Genomic DNA, 21,123 nt, shown 5'->3' on the forward strand with positions numbered 1-21,123 from the left:
AGAAATAAGCCCATAATGATCAGCTGATTTGTGAATAATTAGAAAATAGCAAATATCAACTGATAAACTGGTCTTAATGGGGACATTATGCGTAAATGTAAGGTTAAATGTTGAACTAAGCAGCCATAATTCACTGTATTTTACCTGTAGGATAGTGAAGTTTTCAAGAACACTGTTCATCATGTATTTTTCAGGTAAGTGTTTCAGTTTGTGGATAAAGTTGATCATGTACTCGCACATAGGAGAGCGGTGGATCCTGTAAACACACTTTCCTCCCTCTAGGCGGGCATACTCTGTCTGCAACACACACACAGGCGAGTCAAGAACAGACAACAATGTGCATATAATATTAAACATACTTCTCAGAAAAGACTCAGTTAAAGCACCGGCGTACCTCTACTTTTTCGACAACTTGCTTGCCAAATGAGCAGACTTTGGTTGAAACGGTGATCGTCATGTTCTCAATGCTACTGTATTGACTGCTGACACCATAGAATGAACCTGGACCGTCTGGCATACCACTGCTGTTCAGATCAGCCTGCAGAGTGCACACATGTCATCATGACAAAAGGCCCTCACATGACATCAACTTTAAATTGCATAAATAAATAAAGATGTGGATGTAAGTTATTCAAAAGAACATTTATTAACCAAAGACAAACGCAGTATAAATGAAGCAACATTCTATGAAATGCATTGCCTCTTATCTTGAAATCATGTAATTTATCACCACATGTAGCATGGTATTGTAAGAAAAAAAAGCAGTTTGCATAATTTCCAATTGTAGAAAACAGAGGCATGATAATATTAAGTGTCAGATTATAATAACAACATACCCAGAACTTTACAAGGAAGAAAGCATTTTGGGGCCCTTTCTCATAAAGCTCTTTGAGCCCACCCTTCTTCTCAGGGAACTTGTCGTAGATCTGCCGAATGTCCACAGCCTCAAGGAGCGGATCGCTGTAGGAGGGATTGGTTTGTCCGATGTGGACAAACAAGTGTTTGCTGTACTATATTGGACAGAGACAGAGCAGATGATAAACGTTGGCTATAGGACTTGATTTAGTACAGGGAGCACGAACAAAAAAAACAACTAAAACACAGCCCTCAAACATCAGCATTAGAGAGAGAGTGAACTATCAGGACAATGTAGATGGGCTTAAATGTATTAATGCCACTACACTTTTAAACAAGTTCTTATTACTCACAAGCTGTTTGGTTGGGATATGGTGCAGACCATATTTAACTCACATTGTCTGGGTCCCTCTGGACCTCCATGAAGGCTGAGTACTCCAGCAGCCTCAGCTTAGAGGAGGCAATGGTCCGATCCTGCCAGACTGGCACTGCAGTAGCGGCTGGTGCAGGAGGTGGCGCCAAGGGCTCATAATCTTCATGTATGCAAACACATATGCATAAGCATTAATATATCACACCCATTTTCCTTTTCTGGTTTCCATTTATTGATTTATTTTGTTCAAACTTACTTGGTATGGGTTGGTTTACAGAACCTGGTAGGCTCGAGTATGGGGGCTGTGCAAATGGTTTGATACTGAAAAGTAATGAATGAAAGTGAGAAAAAGACTCCAATACCAGATTTTTGTGACACATGGGTACCTCAGTTATGCAGAATTGTTAGTGTATCAGTGTAAGCATGTGTTGCTGCACCAGCTAGGCGTAAGTCCACCTGCTTCATTGCTTAATAGTGATGCAAAACAGCATCATTTAATTGTGCTTTTGCTGACAAATTCATAAAAATGCATACAATTTTTTTGTGTGAACACAAATCATCAAACACTACAAGGATTCATCTACCACATTCCTCTTTTCTTAATAAAATCTGAAGCAGTCTATTGCCTGGTGGTGGTGATGGTGGTTTACATCAGTGCAGAAAACATACAATGCAGTGTAGAAGAGTTAGTACTGCTTTGTGCTCAATGTTGAACCTTGGCTAGGGGGAACTTACGCATGGCTGGTGCGGCCAAGCCCAGGAGTCCTTCCCGGGTTGAAATCTAGAAGCAGCCTGGTGTACAAAAACGTTATTCATTAAACATTCCCTGCAATACCCACCTGATATTAAACCTAACCTCATCAGTGATTCATTTACTTATTCATGCTTTTACTTATCTCTATCACCAATGTATTACTTCAGAAAGAATACCATGATACCACAAAGTTCCTGTGCGTTCAGTGCAGGGGTTTACTTACTCCTGAGAAGGTCCAGGCTGTCCTGGGATTTGAGCAGGCCAGAACTACAGAGTAAAGAAGAAAATAAAAGAGTCACGTGATGGAGCATTTGGGAATGGCCGCGCCATAGAGAGTCTCTGACCCCCGTCGACCCTACATTAGTTTTAAAACAAGGTAAACGCTCCCAAATAATATATTTCCTCACTGCGGTGACTTGCTAGATCAGTGTCCTCAAACTTATTGAGAGACATGGCCACAGGAACTAAGAAGAAGAGCGTGCAAACCCGAATCTCCACGGTGGCAGCGGGGGAAAGTAATGCTAGCAGTGCCAAGGTTAGCCCTGCTAGCCAAGAAGAAGGGCCAAAGATGGATATAAGCGGCCTGTTTGCCGAAATGACTAAGCTTGGAACTATCCTAACTAGTGTTGCGGCCGATGTATCTCACATTAAGTCAGATATGGTGGAACTTAAAAACGCTATAAGTGCAATCCAAATACGGATGACCGAAGCTGAGGGCCGCATTTCAGATGTGGAAGACAAAATGAGGAGCATAACAGAAGATAATGGCAAAAACGCTAAAAAGCTTGAACAACTTTGGGCCCGAGTAGACGACCAGGAAAACAGAAACCGCAGAAAGAATGTTCGGCTTATCGGTCTGGAAGAGGGTCTGGAAAGTGGTGGCAGCATAAATGATTATGTGATGAAGATACTCGCGGATGGCCTAGGTCTACGAGGGGAGGAATATGAGCTGGAAAGATGCCACAGAAGTACGAGACCACGCCTGGGACCTGGTCAGCCACCTCGAATCGTGCTGGTGAGATTTCTCCGTTACACTGCACGACAAAAAGTTATCATGACCGCTAAACAGAAGAAAGGAATACTGTGGGAGAACTGTCGTTTGTCATTTTATGAAGATATGACCGCGGAGCGAGCGGCGCAGAGGAAGCTTTTCTCCCCAGTAATGAAGAAGCTATGGCAGCATCAGATAAAGCACACTCTGGCACATCCAGCAAAACTTCGATTAACATGGAAAGGCCAGCAGAAGAGCTTTGACAGCGTTGAAGAGGCAGAGAAATTCGTGCGTGAGAACTTTCAGGAAGTGGTGGAGTAAGGGGTTAATAAGCTAAATTACGTGCATGGGAGCGCATCGTTAATAATTTCATAAGACGGGGGCGGGCTCCCTGGGGTGTCGACGGGACAGAAGGAGGACAGCAGTTCACTGTCCACGGGACCATCACGGACCAGAGACAGTTTTGCCCACGGGGCTTTTGCGCTGTCATGTTCCTTTTTTGGACGGCGCTATTTCTTTTTTTATGTTCGTTGTTTTTTGTTTTTTATTTTTTTGGTAGAGATTCTATAGGTGAGGTACTGTTCTTGTTTAAACTTATGTTCTGGTTCAAGCAGGGTTATCAGCACAGGTTAAATGGTTATGGGTTGGAAGATATAAGGCTTATAGATACCTTAACATGGCATAGTCATGGGGAATGTGGACGTTAATATTGTGTCATGGAATATAAATGGCTGTGGCACACCAGTCAAAAGAAAAAAAGTGCTTAGCTACCTCAAGTCTCATAATGCTGATATTGCATACATCCAGGAGACGCATTTTGCGAATGAAAATGAAGCATTGAAATTAAAAAGGGATTGGGTTGGGAAAGTATTTCATAACTCAAGATCAAGCAAGAGTCGTGGTGTCATGATACTCATTAATAAAAGACTAAACTTTGTGTTATTGAAGGAAAGCCGGGATGAAGACGGGCGAGTGTTGGCTCTGCAGGCTCTCATTAATGGAGTTCAGGTTGTTCTGTGCAATATTTACGCCCCAAATAGGGATGAACCTAATTTTATGGATGAGGTTAACAAGATGCTAGGGAACATGAAGGGCCAGATCTTGTTAGGTGGAGACTTTAATAATGTGATGGATGAATATATTGATAGAAGTGCCATTAATGCAACTTCAAGTACTAGAACTGGGACAGCGATAGATGCTTTAAAAGAAGATCTCAGTGTGGTAGATATTTGGAGGCTTGTTCACCCTATGGAAAGAGAATACACCTTTTACTCTTATTCGCATAAGACATATTCCCGAATAGATTATTTTTTGATTTCTAAATCATGTGTCAATTTAGTAGTAAACTGTGACATTGGTGTGATTGCTTTAACAGATCACGCACCAGTAGAATTGCACATAAATCTAAATGTCGAAAAGAACAGAACGGGTAGGTGGAGACTAAACTCAAGCATATTGCAGGACGAAAAATTTGTATCAACCCTAAAAGAGGATATAAGATATTTTTTAGAGGTGAATGTTGGATCTACGGACAGGCTGGCTATTGTATGGGATGCTTTGAAGGCATTTATTCGTGGAAAGTGCATAGGCTATAGTTCTAAGAAAAATAGAGAAGATAAGGAAAAGATAAAAACTTTGGAGGAAAATATAAGTAAATTGGAAAAACAATTAGCAGGAAAATTTGATGATAATAAATTTAAAGAGATTTGCCAGCTTAAATATGATCTTCATAAAATTTATAACAAAAAAGCAGAGTATGCCCTCTTTCGTCTTAAAACTAATTTCTATGAGAATGGTGAAAAGACAGGCAGGCTATTAGCCAGACAACTTAAGCAAATGGACAATCAGAATGTTATTACGGCAGTTAAAAAGGATGATAAATTAGTTACATCTTCTTCAGAGATTAACACAATTTTTCAAATATTTTATCAAGATTTATACACGTCCGATAACAAAGTAAGTATGGATCTGCTGAGTACATACTTTGATAAAATGAAAATACCAAAAATCTCACAAGAGGGTAGGGACAAATTGGAAACTCCACTAACTGAGGTAGAAGTAAAAGAAGCTATCTGTGCAATGAAAGCTGGGAAGTCACCAGGAATAGATGGATTCCCAGCAGAATTTTACCATAAATTTATAGATTTGCTATGTCCTTTTCTAACTGAAGTATTACATGAAGCCTTTGAATTTGGACGACTCCCTGCAAGTTTTAATCAGGCAGTAATATCACTAATTCCAAAAGGCGACAAGGATTTAACTGCAAGCGCGTACGCTAAATTGGATACGATACAGAGAAGATTAGCATGGCCCCTGCGCAAGGATGACAAGGATTTAACTGATCCAGGTAATTACAGACCAATAAGTTTAATCAATGTGGATTGCAAAATTCTATCCAAAGTTTTAGCAACAAGGTTGGAGGTTGTGATACCACAAATTATTCATCAAGATCAAGTAGGGTTTATCAAGAATAGATCTGCTTCTGATAATATGAGGAGATTACTACACCTGCTGTGGCTGAATAGAAATAACACAAATCCTGTATTGGCTATATCTTTAGATGCACAGAAAGCTTTTGATAGGGTGGAGTGGAACTTTCTGTTCACAGCCCTGGAAAAGTTTGGAATAGGTGACAATTTTTGCAGATGGATTAGAACCATGTATTCTGGTCCAGAAGCAGCTGTATTTACAAATGGGGTACTTTCTCCTTTTTTTAGTATTTCCAGATCAACACGTCAAGGATGCAATTTAAGCCCATTGCTATTTATAATATTTTTAGAGCCATTAGCTATTCAAATCAGAGAAAATGCAGAGATTAAAGGTGTATTTGGGGGAGGCAGAGAACACAAATTATTCCTGTATGCAGATGATGTGCTGATATTAAACCAAGACCCAACTAATTCTATCACAAAACTATTAGAGGTGATTAATACATACTCAATGTTTTCGGGGTACAAAATTAATTGGCATAAATCAGAGGCGATGCCAGTTTCCCAGGCTTGCAGTCATAACTTAATATCGGGCTTTAACTTTAAGTGGGTGGACAAGGGAATGAAATATCTTGGAATTGAATTGGACCCCAATATTGAGGATATTATGGCTAACAGTATGGGAAAATTATTAAACAAGATCAATAAAAACTTGGGTAAATGGAGTAAACTAAATTTGACATTGTGGGGAAAAGTGAACACAGTTAAAATGGTTGTGGCACCGCTCATCAACTATTATACAGGAATGCTGCCTATGTGTATCCCGCGACGGATGTTGCAAAGCTACAATAATATGATAAAAGATTTTCTTTGGAAGGGTGGTAAACCCCGTATTAACATAAATCGACTGTCCCAATCTAAGAAAGAAGGGGGACTAGCCCTGCCCAATATAGAGTATTATAGTATCTCTTTTGAAATGGCTAGATTAGGCAAACATTGGGCAGGGAAAAATAATGTAGACTGGATTTTAATAGAACAAGAGCTTGCATCTCCATTCACACCAATTGATATTTTATCACAAAAAGTGAATAATCACGGTAAGACGCAAAACCCTATTTTGAAATTTTCGAAAATGGTATGGTTGGAGGTGCATAAGAAATACAAACTTGTGCCATATGTACAGAAGTATGCCCCCTTGTGGTATAATCCTAAAATTAAAATTGGTAAGCAGACTGTTTACTGGACACAATGGCTGAGAAGAGGTATCAGAACTGTTAGTGACCTATTTGAAGGGGGTGTTTTCATGTCGTATGAGGATATTAAAAAAAAGTTTTGTTTAGAGGGTAACAGTCATTTCTGGAAGTATTTGCAAATAAGAAACTGTTTAAAAGGAGGAGTTACAATAACATGTGAAAGTAACTCGATAGAGAATTTCATACTACTACCCCCATTTCTGTGCACAGCTGCGAAATGGTATAATATTTGCCCATGGATTAAAAACAATATAAATAAGAGCCTGAAAAAAGTATGGGAAAGGGATCTAGGGCGTACAATGGATGAAGATACATGGGATTCTATATTGTCGAACAATGGATTATACATTAGGGAAGCCAGGGGAAAATTTATTCAATACAAAATTCTTAACAGATACTATTATACTCCTTCAAGGCTGTATAGAATGGGGATTGGTAGAGATGACTTGTCTTGGAAATGCCAAAAAGCCAAAGGTACTCTGATACATGCCCTCTGGGAATGCCCGCTGGTTTTTCCAGTTTGGAACACTGTACTGAATTATTTGCAGGGGTGGACACTTTGTAACCTACCCAGATCACCTAAATTATGTTTACTAGGAGACAAAGGAGAGGTGCCGCAATTAAGTAAACACCAGTTTAGAGTGTTAAGTACTGCATTGGTAACATGTGCCCGTGTCATTTTGGAACACTGGAAGGACTCTCATATTCCAACGCTTAAAATGTGGAAAGACAGAATGATTGGGAATGTTGCATGCGAAAAGATGCTGGGAAAAATACATCATGTGACAGAAGCTGCGCTGGAACAGTGGGACAATTTTTGCACCTACATGTCTACCTGACTTGGACATTTGAGTTTAATACAACATATGTTAAAACCTCACTTGTTTTGTTTTGTTTTGTTGTGTTTTTTTTTGTTGTTGTTGTTTTTAAATTTATTTATTTATTTTGTTTGTTTGTTTTTGTTTGTTTGCTTCTTGCTTTTGGTTGTTGCATCTCTGTATTTGCTGTTATAAAATGCAAAATCTAATAAATACTTGAATTATAAAAAAAAAAAAAAAAAAAAAGAAGAAGAAAATAAAAGTCAGTGCCCATTTGAATCACTTCAAACTGCAATGAAAAACATTAATGCCTTTTAATTGCCAAAAATTGAGTCTCACTCTGGCTGGTGGATACGGGGCCGGAGGCAGTGGTGGAAGATGTTTATTTATTATACTCGGAGAGACGATCTGTGCAGATGACAGCGCTGCCATGTTCTGCAGGGCTTTGTCCTTAGATGCCTGATCCTGCAGGTTGACAGAGAGAAACAAGAGGAGTCAGCCACAAGGTGGCAGCCTAACCTCGGCATAATCCAATGCAGTATGCTATCCTAATGATAATACAAAACAATGACACTGTTTGTGTATGTTTCATAAATGATTAATTAGTCTATTCTAAATAAAGTTAACATTAGCTTAGCTCAACATTCAATCTATTGTAAAGTATCAATACAACATTGTTTTGAAGATGTTTGTTTGAAAGAGCAGCTGTCAGAAGGAAGCAAAGAGAAGTACAGAAAAAAAATCAAGGTCAGTGTGTTATAAGGCTCACCACAGGAAAACAGAATGAAGAGATTCAAGTTGCAAGAGTACACATGGACAATTTAGATTAAAATTTACTATGAGAAACTTGAAACGTAGCATAAAAATGATCCAAATGCAGTCAATTGGTGTCTAAATTACCTGGAGTATTTTTTTTGTAAATTATCATTATTTTGAAAGTACACATTGTTTCTCAATTACAAACATGTCAATTCAGATTTTTGAAATGTACTATTTTCTTCTTTTTCTAATGGCAAAAAGCAATTTAGCCACCAAAATGTGACTTTGCAAGTTAAAGAAATACGCCTCAGAAGCGAGAACCCGAATCAAAGAACGACACCTTATGCCAAGCAAGCAGAACTCTGACTTTTGGCGGAGGTTGGAGAATATTAAACTATTGTAGCAGGATGTGGAGCAATACTGTGCTCAAAGCGTGGCTGTTTTCGAAGCATTGCTTCATTGCGGGATTGCAATGGGTTGGGGCGCCATGCCAGCAGAGGGCCATAGCAAAGGGACAGTGCAGTGTTGCTGCCAAACAAAGGGGAGGAGGGAAGCATATTGCACAAGTCAAATTCACTTACCAAATTCATCGCCTGAATCAAAAAAGAGAGAAACCATTAGTACTGTTCAATTCTCAAAGCTATATTGAGGTTAATCTTTTTTTTTGGTGGGCATACGTATAAATCTGAGCGTTCAAATCCAGGCCCATATTTGATTTTGTTTGTATTGTGAAAATAATGAATAACTAACAATTTCAAGTTGTTGTAAATATGTGAGGAAACACGAAGCCAATTCATTATTTCATTGAGGAAAGAATGAATTTGATTTTTTAAAGAGGATATAAAATCTGAGTGCAATTCAAAACATAGGATTATTTGTTTTATTTCGATAACTCAGCAGATATAAAATCTCAAGGAAGTTAAATCCTTATAACTTGTTACTTAATACTTATCGCTGTGCAATATATGAGATGTACAGCGGGTAGACATTTGCAACTGTTACACTTCAGATGTACACTTCACTTAAAGAGTGGCTCGGAAAACCTTTTTTTTCTTTTTTTGTTTCTAGAACTTTGAGTTGGATAAACTCAGAGTCCGCCATGGCTGCCCTCGACCTCTGGGTGTTAACGTTTCAAAACCAAGGCAAAAAGTAAAAATGACCTCATCAATCCTTGCACCGATCAAAAATGCACTCATGATGCATTATAAATCCAAACAACTGAACTAAATATATAATCAGTAGTTTATTTACAAGTTAAGTAAATGTTTAATGGGCTTGGTGTAAAGTGTATTAAATCGATTATGATTTTTTTTCTTACATGGACACAGAAGGAAAGAGGGTATCTAATGCTTTCGTGTCAAAACAGAAGAAAATAATCTTTATTCTTATAAATTCTAATAAATTATTCCATGTTAACGTTTTCAAACAGAAAGTGGGCTCCTTGATCCTTTATGTCTTGTCCAAACAAGACAGTAACTTTAAAAGTGTATTATTTTTTCATTAAAATATTCATGTGAGATAATTAGAAGGACTAATAAAGTGACCTCTGTGATACCTGTACAGTTAGTGGAGAATTTGTAGACAAACAAGGGAGGAACAGGGTGAAGATTTCACCATGAAAAGTCTATGTAATCAGAAAAACACATCTCATTTTAAATGGGGTCTTTGTATTCAACATGACCTAGGAGTTTGTAGACAGCTCAGAAATAAAGTCAAAACTTATGAAAGGTGATGCTTGATGCATCTACTTCTTTTTAATTTAGAATACTAGCCACCGTTGGGTGCACTGCACTGAATATAGGATGTCACCACTGACAAAATGAGACTACACAGTTTTTTATTATGTTTTTTAAACAAAAAAAAATCCCTGCTATGAATGCCATTTCCCCCCAGATTAGTCTGTGTTAATTCAAGTTTTGGCTTAGGTTAGGATTCAAAAGATCACAGTATCTTTAGTATTAAGTAGTGTCTGGATATAGTTTTTTACTCATATGTGAAAATGCAAAAAACAACAAAAAGCATAAAGAGTTGAAAGAGGATTTACGAAGTTTGAGAAAAGTCAAAAGGAGGCACAAGATTACAATGGAGGATTATTTTTCTATGTTGACTTTTACAAAAGGCATTACAAAGAAGCACACTCTAGGAGCTCAGGATCTCAGAGACAGTTTTAGGGAAAGAAAAGGTCTCAGAAGAGTACAGTGTGATGCAGCAGCATGACTGGCACAAAGGAAAGATACATAGCGGGAGCAACATGCAGCTAAATGATCTTTCATTCAAATTTCATCAGCTTGTGCAGCATTCATTTCAAGTAGAGGCTAGAGGATGAGATAGAATAATTCAGAGGATGAGATTGAATGCATTCCTACAGCTCAAAATCGTAGTAAAAACTCTCTCTGTCGGTGCATTGTATGCATGGCACAGATGCAATATTATGATGATTTCTAAAGCTTAACTGTTAAACAATAATGCGCATGGCAAGCTTGCATCTACTTATGCAGCCAGAATAAACCTCATCTTAAAGCAAGGACTGATAAATATATTCACAAATTAGCAGGTTAGTGCCAAGCCAAGCATTTACCAGCCCCACAGGCCGCAGTGAAGCGCATACCTTTAGCTTTGACTGGATCTCGCGAGATTTTCTCCGGGCGAGAACCTGCAAGTGGCTAGAAACCTGCACAGAAAAATAGCCAAGAGGAGGAAAGAAGAAAGGAGACAGAGAGAGAAGAGAAGAAAGAGAGAAGCCGTAACCAAAGAGGAAAGAGACGCCCAGTCAGTGTTGCCGGGAGGCAGGCTGGCAGCACCTACCTTTATACCCGCCTGGTATTCACGAACTTTCTTCCGTGCTAACACCTGTATGTGACTAGACACCTAAAGGGGTGTGAAACATCATTTGAGCATAAAAATAACATGCATGCAGATCCATGCACACAGGCCACACATCTATACAAGTGCTGATCCACACACACACACACCTACACACACACCTACACACACACACACCTTTTACAGGATCATGACACACACTAAGAAATCTACACATAAAATAAGAAAGTGGATTTAAAGGACAAAGCCGTTATTTTTTCATATTAAAGTCTAGACAGTTAATTGAATGAACTAATTAATAAAAAAAGATAAGTTAAAGGTTTATTTATAAAGACAAAATGTATTTGTTTAATGTTTCAGTTTGATAATTTGTGGTCTATACTATTTTTGTCCAAAATCAAATCAATTGTTAATAATAATAATAATAATACAGTAAATTTTAAAACCAGACTTGTCCTCTGAAGTACTCATAATCCACTTTTTTTAAGGAAGCCACCAGACAAAGCTGTTTTGATGATGGATTTTTTTCTACGTCACCCAGTCAGCAGCTGGACCCAAACATTAAAGTCGTAAAAAACTTGATTACCTGTTTTCTTGTCCGGGTTTTGCCTGTTCTCAGCTTGATGTACCTCGCTATTAATTCATTGCGACCTGTAAAAGAGAGACAAAAAAAGTGGGGGCTTATCTTACAGGATGGTAATTGGATTACACTAAGCACAGACAGACAAACAGCAGGTGTCTCCAGAGTCACTTTTAATACAATGACACACAAACTGGCAGACAGATTGAAAAAAATATATATCATTCAACATTTGGAGATTACTTGCAATATCACAAACTGGACAGAAGGTGGCACTCTTCTCAAGTCTTGATCTCATGTCAAAAGAAAAGTAGTGTGGCATTTCTCAAAGCTCAGAACACTTGTCAGGAGCCACAGAAACACCTCTGTTTCCTATAGGGAGATTTTTTTTAAGCAAATTAGCAAAGAGTACATTTATTTGTTTTATCCCTGGGTTTTCACTAGATTGTTTCACACCTCCTTAAATTCAGCTCACATGGCCCTGAAGCCTAATTACAAAGAGTACTTAAAAACAGAACCGCGTTTTTTTTTCCCCCATGCCATAACATCTACACTCGACATTCTGCACAAACAGGTTGTGCAGAGAACAGGATTCTATTTCGGGCTTTCACTGTCCTCTATATCTACAGTGCAGCGCATGTGATTCATCAAGCCATACCTTTTTAACAAACTGCAGCTGTGGTCATGCAAAAATCATCTCTGGAGTATGAGAAGTGCAAAAAGTGTTATTATGTTGTCTCAGTGGAAAATCAGTCCATCAGTGCTTTCAGTTATCTTCTCTGCCAAGTCACGCTTATTAGGTTTCTGTGGCTGAAAATCGGGCCAGAGGGAGAGGCTGAACTGCCGTATTATTATGAATAATGGCCTTAACTCTGCTAAACTTGCTGACATAAATTTACACCAACAAAATTGGTCAAGATGCGCCTTCATGAACACACAAAAGACTATGTGTCTAGATGTTCAACAGCTTTCCAGACACATAATGGCAGCAGAAACAAGTCCTGTTTTTTTCACTTTAGCACTTGGCCTCCGGAAGGCCATGGTTAGTGCAATTACCATAAAAGTACTGCAGGCCATCTCCAGTAGGCTTGCAGTACTCACCGTACAAGCCAACCACTCAGTCCGGCAGTCGGCCAGCAGAGCAGAGCTGAACTGTCTGCCGATACTGAGGTAGTCCCTCCCCTTCTGCCCCGGGCCAAGGATGGACACACCCGCTTCAGCGCCTCCGCATTCCTAGCATTCCTCTAAGCCTGTCACATCTGTGCTAGCCAGTCTGATTGGCCTGGGCCCGTGAACACAGCCAGAACTCGGGTGAACACACATATGTTCATATGCACTCCCAGCCCTGGGAGAAGCAGGGGTTAGAGCTGGAGTGAAGGCCATCAGGATGGGGTAAGGGGCAAAAGGGCAGCTGAGAAGGGCAGTAACTCTTGCAGGAAACACAAAGCCATAACTGTCTCTGCCAGCAACTGCCACCTGGCAGTAAAGTAGCCCATTTCCCAAAACAACAGCACCCTGTGACCCCGCAGTCAGCAGACAGCCGCACCTGCTGCCGACCATCCCAACAGAGTGTGGCAAAGAAAGAACAATGACATCAACCCCCACCCAACTGTCACTCTCAATCGCTTCAGCTGGCGAAAAAGCAATGCAGCAACAACAACCCCACAGTTCTGATATGAATATAACCGATATCTCACTGTACATTACTGTGTACTGAAATTAACTTGGTGCTACAGGCTTGACCAAGAAAGATAAGAACTTGAAAGATGTGGATGAGGTGTAACTCGCACACTTTCCGGACTACAAAGAGGTTGAATAAAACTCAACTTTCTGTTATGGTGATGTCAAGATGTTAAGATTTTTGAAACTTCCCACAGTGATGAGCAAAGTAAAGGCTCTGAATTGTGTGGTAAATGATAACCTTTCACCTGTTGGACAGTGAAGTTCTTTAGTTGAGGTGCTGAGAACCAAGTCTTCATTTTGTGGACCTTGGAGGTGTAACTTATTTTGTAAAGAGTTTTTCCTTTTCTTTTTTTCAGATGCACAGCAGCTGAATCATACTGGTAAAGCTTGCAGGGGAAGGCCTGAACAACTAAATGTAGTACCAGGAATTATGTCAACCATCTGAAATGAAAAGCATGACATCCTTTAAAGATGTTACCTACAGCTCATAAGGAAGTGACTTGGTTTTTTTTTCTTTTTTGTTTGTTAGTTTTTTTATTTTAATTGTATATTGCCAATCTCCTTAAATGGGTACGAACTGCACAAGCCAACATTATAGCCCAGTTGTAACTAGATTACATCTAGACACAGGTAAGAAAAATTGGAATTCAAATTGTGGATAGTGATTTTAAGCAAAGGTGATCCTGCACCCTTATTTTAAGCAGGAATAAAAAGGTTCCTGACTATAAAAATATATGGAGGCAGTAGGTGTAATATACTCCGAAAATAAATTAACAAAATAATTCATTCATTAATTTCTTAAAAACATCAAAGCAGTAGCAACAGTGTATGCCAGTAGCTGTTTTGTGCTAATTAATACTTCAGCAAGTTCTTCTTTAGAAAGAATACCCAGAAAGACCAGTTAGATTAGTTGATACTTTTTAAGGATACTACTTCCTTAAAACTGTAAGACATTAAAAAAAAAAAAAAAAAAGCAACAGAGAATCACTGCGTCTTCAATCCGCACCCGCAGTAGCAACATCTGCTCAGATTTGACACGGTCAGGGGGATCAGAGCGGGAGTAGCACGGACTGCAGGGGATCATGACAGGTGCTTACAAAAACACAGACACACTTGTACAGTGGTATGCAAAGTCTCATTGTCCTCTATTTTCTCTACATTTGGTCTTTCCATCTCTCTTTCCGCCTTTTGAACTGCTTATGACTTTTTTGTTGATTGCTCAACACCCCCTCAGATCGCTGCAGGCTGCCATTCTTAACCTCTTCATTGACAAGACACGCCTATCTTTTTCTTATACTACATTACTGCTGGAATTTTCCACTTACACACCAAGATAGTGAGCAAAAAGGTACTCTCTCTTCACTCACCATAACCCCCACCACCCAGAACCTTTTATACGCCCTTATTATCTTCTCTCCTCCCTTGCCATAACACTGAGGTAATCCAAAATTGCTAATATACTGCTCAGCCATGACTGAAAACATTCCTTACATCTCAGTGAGTAACTGACAGAGAAGCTACATGGCTGCTCAGTCATCATTACAAACCAAAGCTGCCCACCCCCTTTTCTTTTTCTTAAATATGTCCACATACATGCTGTGTTTTGTCAAAGTTGTGCACATGCACCGAACCTGCTGGCAATTCAACATCAGTCCACGAAGGTAGGAACAGACATAAACCCTTGTTTAGCACTCAAATCTTTCTCTACTTTTATTACCCAGAGTGCTCTTTAGTAGTGACAGCTGCAGGTCTAAAAGAGAAAAAGGTGTGTGCTTTGGGTTTGACACACCTGTTGAGGCCAGAAAACGTAGGTGAACAACATGTCAGCACAGCCCCAAGGCCAAACAAGACGGGCAACATTTTTTCCATCTTCTAACGACACTTCCTCTAAATTTACTGTGTGCCATGAGCCAACCATTTCATTTTACCAAGAATAAAGTGCCTGACTCTTGTTTAAATGTTTTATTTTTCATTAATCTGAAAAGATGCATACGATAATCTTTACCTGTAACAAATGAGTTCCTTTAATCTGAACAAATGATCTGAAAAAGCAACCAAAAGGTTTGACATTTTGGTAAATATTTACTTACGAATAAGATGAGATGACTGACTCCCCTCACCTGTCTGTTATAAGGTTATTAATATAACCTTATAAGCTTGCATTGTAGCATTATATGCATTATAGCTTGCATTGAATTTTGTAAACAGGTTGCTTGGTCCTATCCCCAAGTTTTAAAAAAAAATCCACAAACAAGCAGCTCTAAAACTTGTTAAAGACATTAAGTATATTTAAAAAGTTGGAGCATAAAAAATAAAAGTCAAGTATGGGGGTCATAAAACCATTAAAGTTTGCTTTTATAGGGGCATGAATTAGCTACTTGACTTTGAGACAGTGACCTCTGAGTCTAAAACATAACCAACCTCATTGGTGTTCAATTTTTCAATTGTAGTGTATTGCATTTTACTTCCTGCATTGAATGCAAGCAGAATCAAGCCAATTAATTAAATAATAGCAACTTAGGGTAATAAAACTTTAGTGGCAATGTGTCGTCTTTGAGCAATATTTTTTTCTCTCTTGGACACTGTACTTGGAGAATGACTTTTACGGCGCCCTACAGCTGCTAAAACACCAGTTTACACAGAAAACCTTAAATTTTAATCAGAACCATTTACCATTTACTCTTTTAATTTAAAGCTTTTAATTTCATGGTTGTGCAAGGGGCAAATTGTGTGTGCCACTTCTAAAAATGCCCCTATACATTCTGTTATTAGCATTAATTAATTTCTTTTTACCTCTTACAAAACTGCTACAATCACTTCTGTTGCACTACGTAAGATCAAAACCAACTTAACAACAATACAATATAGTAAGAAGAGGCTATTTTGAACTGGACTCATGTCGGTTGACAATTCCGGAGCTGTGACAGAATGAATATATTAGGGGTGCAACAATACACAAAATTCACGGTTCGGTTAGATACTTTGATGTCAAGGTTCGATATTTTTTCGATACAAAAGAATGTTCATGCTTTTTTAATTTGTCATTTATTAAAATTATAAATATATATTTTAACTCAAAAGTAGTTTTTAAATTTAATGTTGCTGAAACAACAAAATAAAAATAAAAAAATCTATCTGATCGAGGAATCACTCATCTTTGGAAAAGAGAGTTTATTACAGAGAAATGGCTCTTTCCAAAATAAAAGCTATACTATGCGCTTCTTCTGGGCTATATTCTCAGCAGCATATTAAAATATCAGGTCCCCATAAGGAGAATCCTGTGCTAACGGCTGTCTAAATGGCTCAGGTAAAGTTTGTAGCATGGGTGCTTGTTGTTTTTGTCGGCTTCTACTTGTCTTTGCACTAGGATGATGTCGGCGTAAATGTGCAGTCATATTCATTGTGTTCCCACTAGTGCTGTCAGCGTTAATCTGAAATGACGTTAACGCAACAACACGGAAAATCTCCGTTAACGAGTAATAACTCATTATGGTTATTTTTCATTGCATTTTCACTGTGTAACAATTGATTGTTTGTATCTTCCTTTAAATGCTACTTTTAAGCAAACTGGGCTAACGCAGTAGTTCCCACCCATGTAGGGTTGCCAACTCCCTGAAAAATAAATAAGGGACACCTCGTGGCCAGGGCCGGGCGACCCAGTTGTCTTCACCCTTCCCAGTGTGGTGAATTTTCTAGCTCTTTTTTTGTGTGTGAAATTATTTTTTTAACCATTTGACTTGAAGTTGATTTAAGTAGATGCATATTCTATTCTTTGTGATATGAACACATGGGAAACAAATGATCATTTAGCCATTTATTTTTAGCTCAAAATGACAACATTAACACAGTAAAACAGGTCTCTTTCTTAAACAGAAGCCTGTCATGCTTAACTTTTGAGAATATAAGTAAATCTTTCTTTAAAAGCACTCTGTCCTGCTTAACTTAAAATAATAGAAAACAATAGAAAGAAAAATATTCTTGTAACAGTGCACATTTAGTGCATTTAGTACAATTGGCTTCAGTTGAGGTATTATTTCAGCTTTTCTAATGCTAATCAGCTGCTCCTGTTTGTAAACCCGCTTGTTCCCATGATTACGCATCATAACTCATCATCATTATTCATCTATGTATTACTTTTATGTATTAGTCATCAATTTGTTGTAATCATCTATCCTTGCAGTTGTTTATTACACAAAATAAATTATATTATCACACTTCTGGCCACATAGCGCTGATATTCATTGCACATGCCCATATTAACTTTTTCCAGCCAGGTGTTTTCCTTTTCCCATTCTTCCCTTTCTCTGAGGGGAACAAACATTGCTGCTCTAGTGCTGGGCTCACACTGTGCGATTTTTGGCCCATTTTGAGCCGATTTTTGAGTGATCGGACCGATTTTGGCCTTCATCGTGCGTCGTGTAGTATACGTGGGGTAACGAGAAGTGATTAACACCTCACGACCAGCTCCCGATCATCAATCGCTCGTGAGGGTGTCACCACAGGCGCTCACACTGCTCACGCGCAAACGTAAACGTTGGTGAAAAAGACGTTGCAGCACGGCTGTGCAGCGTGTGATCTGGACACAAGCGATGGAGGCACAACTTTGGAAAGCTCATCCGAGCCTTTTCGATGTGGCATCACAAAATTATCACGACCACAACAACCGTGAAAACAGTTGGATTTACACTGCTGCTCAATCACAGCTGCCTGATCATGTTTTTCATTAGCAATTTAGCAAAGTTGATGGTAGTGGTGTGTCTGTGTGAGTGAAAGACAGAGAGAGCGAGCGACAGATTTTCTGTTATAACCTTCATGTTATGGAGGCACAGTGTGAGCACTCAGGTCGCATCAGAGCATCGGGCGGTATAGTGTGAGAGTACATCGTGGCATACGAACTTCTAACCCCTGCGAGTCAATCGTGCAGTTTGAGCAGGAGCTGAATAACGTGACTGAAAAAAATCGCACAGTGTCTGCCCAGCTTTAGGTGTACTGTCATCCGAGACTTGCACCGCAGAGTCGGCGTTTGTTCCCCTGTTGGCCATGCTTCTTGTTGTGGTCATCTGTTGTCTTCCGGTATTTTCTCCGCAAGCGACCTTTCCTCGACCAATGAGATGAGCGGTAATCTGAATTGTCATACTCGAATTGTCATAAGTGTGCTGTCAGCTCATTGGTCACAAAGCAGGAGAGGGGCTGGGAATTATGTTTTCAAACAAAGTGTTAATTCCATAAACATTTATAGACTACTTTTGATTCTCACTGTATTACGGGACAAAGTGCGTCCCTTATTAGCTCAATACGGGACGTGTACTTTTGTTTCGAAATACGGGACGATTCCGTATTTTAAGGGACGGTTGGCAACCCTACACCCATGTAATTGAGCATTGCGTGACACATCCGACATACTGTTTTACTTTTGTCCATGACTCGCTTACCTTCAGGGTCATACTTCACATGAAGACCAAAATAGTTCCAAAGGCCAGATCTGAATGAGGGTGGGGGAGGTTCAATTTGCCAAGTTGCAACTAGCTTAGTTTCTGTCTTGCTAGCTTGAGCTGCGCTCAGTGGATCTGCACTCGACAGTGCAGCCTAGGCGGAGTAGTCGAACGCAGATCCACTGAGCTCTCAACACAGACAGCGTTGTCAGAAGAAAAGTTGATAAAATAAATTTAAAATTTTGTATTGTTCGATATATATGCCTACCGAACTGAAAGCACTGTATCAAACGGTTCAATATCGATATGAGTATTGTTGCACCCCTAATAAATAAATAAATAAATAAATATATATATATATATATATATATATATATATATATATATATATATATATATATATATATATATATATATATATATATATATATATATATATATATATATATATATATATATATAGAGAGAGAGAGAGAGAGAGAGAGAGAGAGAGAGAGAGAGAGATTTACTTTTTAACATTATGAATCTGATTGTTAGCACATGATTTAATAAAACTTATTGTTGGGCTTATTTGAACTTTCTGTCACCCCTGAGCTATGTAAGTGACTGGAAATGGCACTGGGAAGTCTAGACAGGCTTGTGGAGCAGTGAACACATGAGTATAAAGTAGTCTTTTCTTGCGAATGGAAAGTTGCAAAGGTTTCCCAGCAAATAAAAATCCTGGAAGAAAAAATGGAATTCCCAATGGGAGGGATGACTTGCCTGCTTTTGGAGGCCATTGGAGTCTGAGACTGCTAGGTAGACAGTCTTACATACAGTGCAATCGTTAACATTCCCTTAACCTCACGTCAGGGCAGCTTTTAGATGTCTGAGGTAATCACCTTGTGAGAAGGCTTCTTCTGGGGGCATTCCTTGGCTCTCCCAGCAGAGCCTCAGATGACTTATTGTAAAAGGAGAGGGTGTTTAATGCTCTAGAAAAAAAAGGGCTTCTAAAAGGGGTCTTGACAGTTTGTTGCTGAAGGGGCAGGTTTGTGCAAAGCCTGCTTCTTTGTTGGTGTTCTCATGACAAATGTATGGAAGGGAAGACACAGCACTGCACAGCTAAAGTGGAATAAAATTTACTTGGGTAAATTTGAAAATGCTTCAAAAGTTTATGTGTGTGCAAAAGTCAAAGCATGTTCTAAACTAGCTCTGGCACCTAGTAGAAATATGTCACAATATTTTTCCCATTATATCATATGTATATGTTTATGCATGATATTCAAATCTGCCAGAATAAAAAGTTGATAGATGTTATTTGATTTCATATAAAAATTAAAAATATAAATCGCATATAAAATTAAATCGCATTGGATAAAACCCAACCAATCTTGTTGTCAACCAGTACTAACCTGTCATAAGTGTATCAGCATAGGTGTATCCTGTGCGCTAGACACCTACATAAAAATTTAGATCTTTGGGATAATTTGTGCCATCACATAGTGCGAGCAAACTGAACTACATTATTTACACTATATGTATATGTCATTTATTTGTTAAATCCATGCTAAAATGTTCCTTTTTTCGGGCGGATTAATCTGTAACCGTATTTAGCGTATCAGCAAAACCATAAAATATTCAATTTAAAATTATCCAAAAGAAAAGCAGTATGTCAGAAATATTTGATAAACTAATTATTAGAAATTCATCTACGCAAACAAAAATTTTAATAAGTTTTGAGTAATCGTTTAATCCACCACGCGTTTCATGACTACTTTGTTCCTTAAGGCAGGTTGAGAGTAACAACAGAAGCTGCAGCAGTGGCTGAGTAATCTCAGGTATGTGCCTGTCCTTGAATATCCGAATCTGCTGAACAAATGAGGATAAGATTCCATCTTGGTTGAATCATGCCAAAAGAATCCCATCTGACGTCAAGCAAATAAAAGCCACACAAGAAACAAACACCGATGCTTCTAAGATACACAGTCCCTCTGACATTTTGATGGCCATGATTGATGGTTTTTATGGTTGCACTGAAGCTACAATAAGTTTAAACTTTTAGAGCCTTGATGGACATTAATTAAAGGGCAGGAAATTCTTACTAAGCACAAGGGGGCTGAGTTACAATGCTGAAAAAAATATCACTGCAACTTAGCAAAATCAAAAAGAGGGCACAGCAAGTACAAACGTAAAAAAACCAGCTTGATTTCTCGCATTCAACATTTATGGCTCTTCAGCTACATTTCCAAGATAAAATAATAAAATCTCATTAAGAAAACAGTCTCGACATTAGGAATGGGAGAGTACGATCAAAATAATCAAAGACAAGTGTGTTAAATTTCCCACACCTGCATGCGAGTGAGTCTACGGAAGGCCTTGCCAACATATCCATCT

General features: G+C 38.7%; 1 protein-coding gene and 1 non-coding gene across 12 annotated transcripts in view; one reads left to right on the forward strand and one right to left on the reverse strand.

Annotated features, from left to right (window-relative positions):
* tead3b (TEA domain family member 3 b) overlaps positions 1-21,123 on the reverse strand; it is a 36,783-nt gene that overhangs the window by 2,167 nt on the left and 13,493 nt on the right. The window contains exons 4-15 of one of the 11 annotated variants that reach the window (XM_085274977.1): positions 11,642-11,706; positions 11,038-11,100; positions 10,841-10,903; positions 8,814-8,825; positions 7,813-7,938; positions 2,206-2,249; positions 1,964-2,020; positions 1,485-1,549; positions 1,252-1,388; positions 837-1,010; positions 395-538; positions 145-297 (exon numbers count right to left, since the gene is read on the reverse strand). In XM_085274977.1, the coding sequence (XP_085131103.1) occupies positions 145-297; positions 395-538; positions 837-1,010; positions 1,252-1,388; positions 1,485-1,549; positions 1,964-2,020; positions 2,206-2,249; positions 7,813-7,938; positions 8,814-8,825; positions 10,841-10,903; positions 11,038-11,100; positions 11,642-11,706 (1,103 nt within the window). The remainder of the gene's footprint in view (positions 1-144; positions 298-394; positions 539-836; positions 1,011-1,251; positions 1,389-1,484; positions 1,550-1,963; positions 2,021-2,205; positions 2,250-7,812; positions 7,939-8,813; positions 8,826-10,840; positions 10,904-11,037; positions 11,101-11,641; positions 11,707-21,123) is intronic. The other 10 variants (XM_085274978.1, XM_085274979.1, XM_085274980.1 and 7 more) reach the window with 10 other exon arrangements.
* LOC146574913 (U6 spliceosomal RNA) lies at positions 5,226-5,326 on the forward strand. Its single transcript, XR_014892607.1, has one exon. It is a non-coding gene; the product is annotated as a U6 spliceosomal RNA (small nuclear RNA).

This window comes from Mchenga conophoros, linkage group LG5 (assembly GCF_057382185.1).
Source record: "Mchenga conophoros isolate Kocher_MC1m ecotype Shallow Benthic linkage group LG5, M_conophoros_male_GT1.1, whole genome shotgun sequence".
Lineage (NCBI taxonomy): Eukaryota > Metazoa > Chordata > Actinopteri > Cichliformes > Cichlidae > Mchenga > Mchenga conophoros.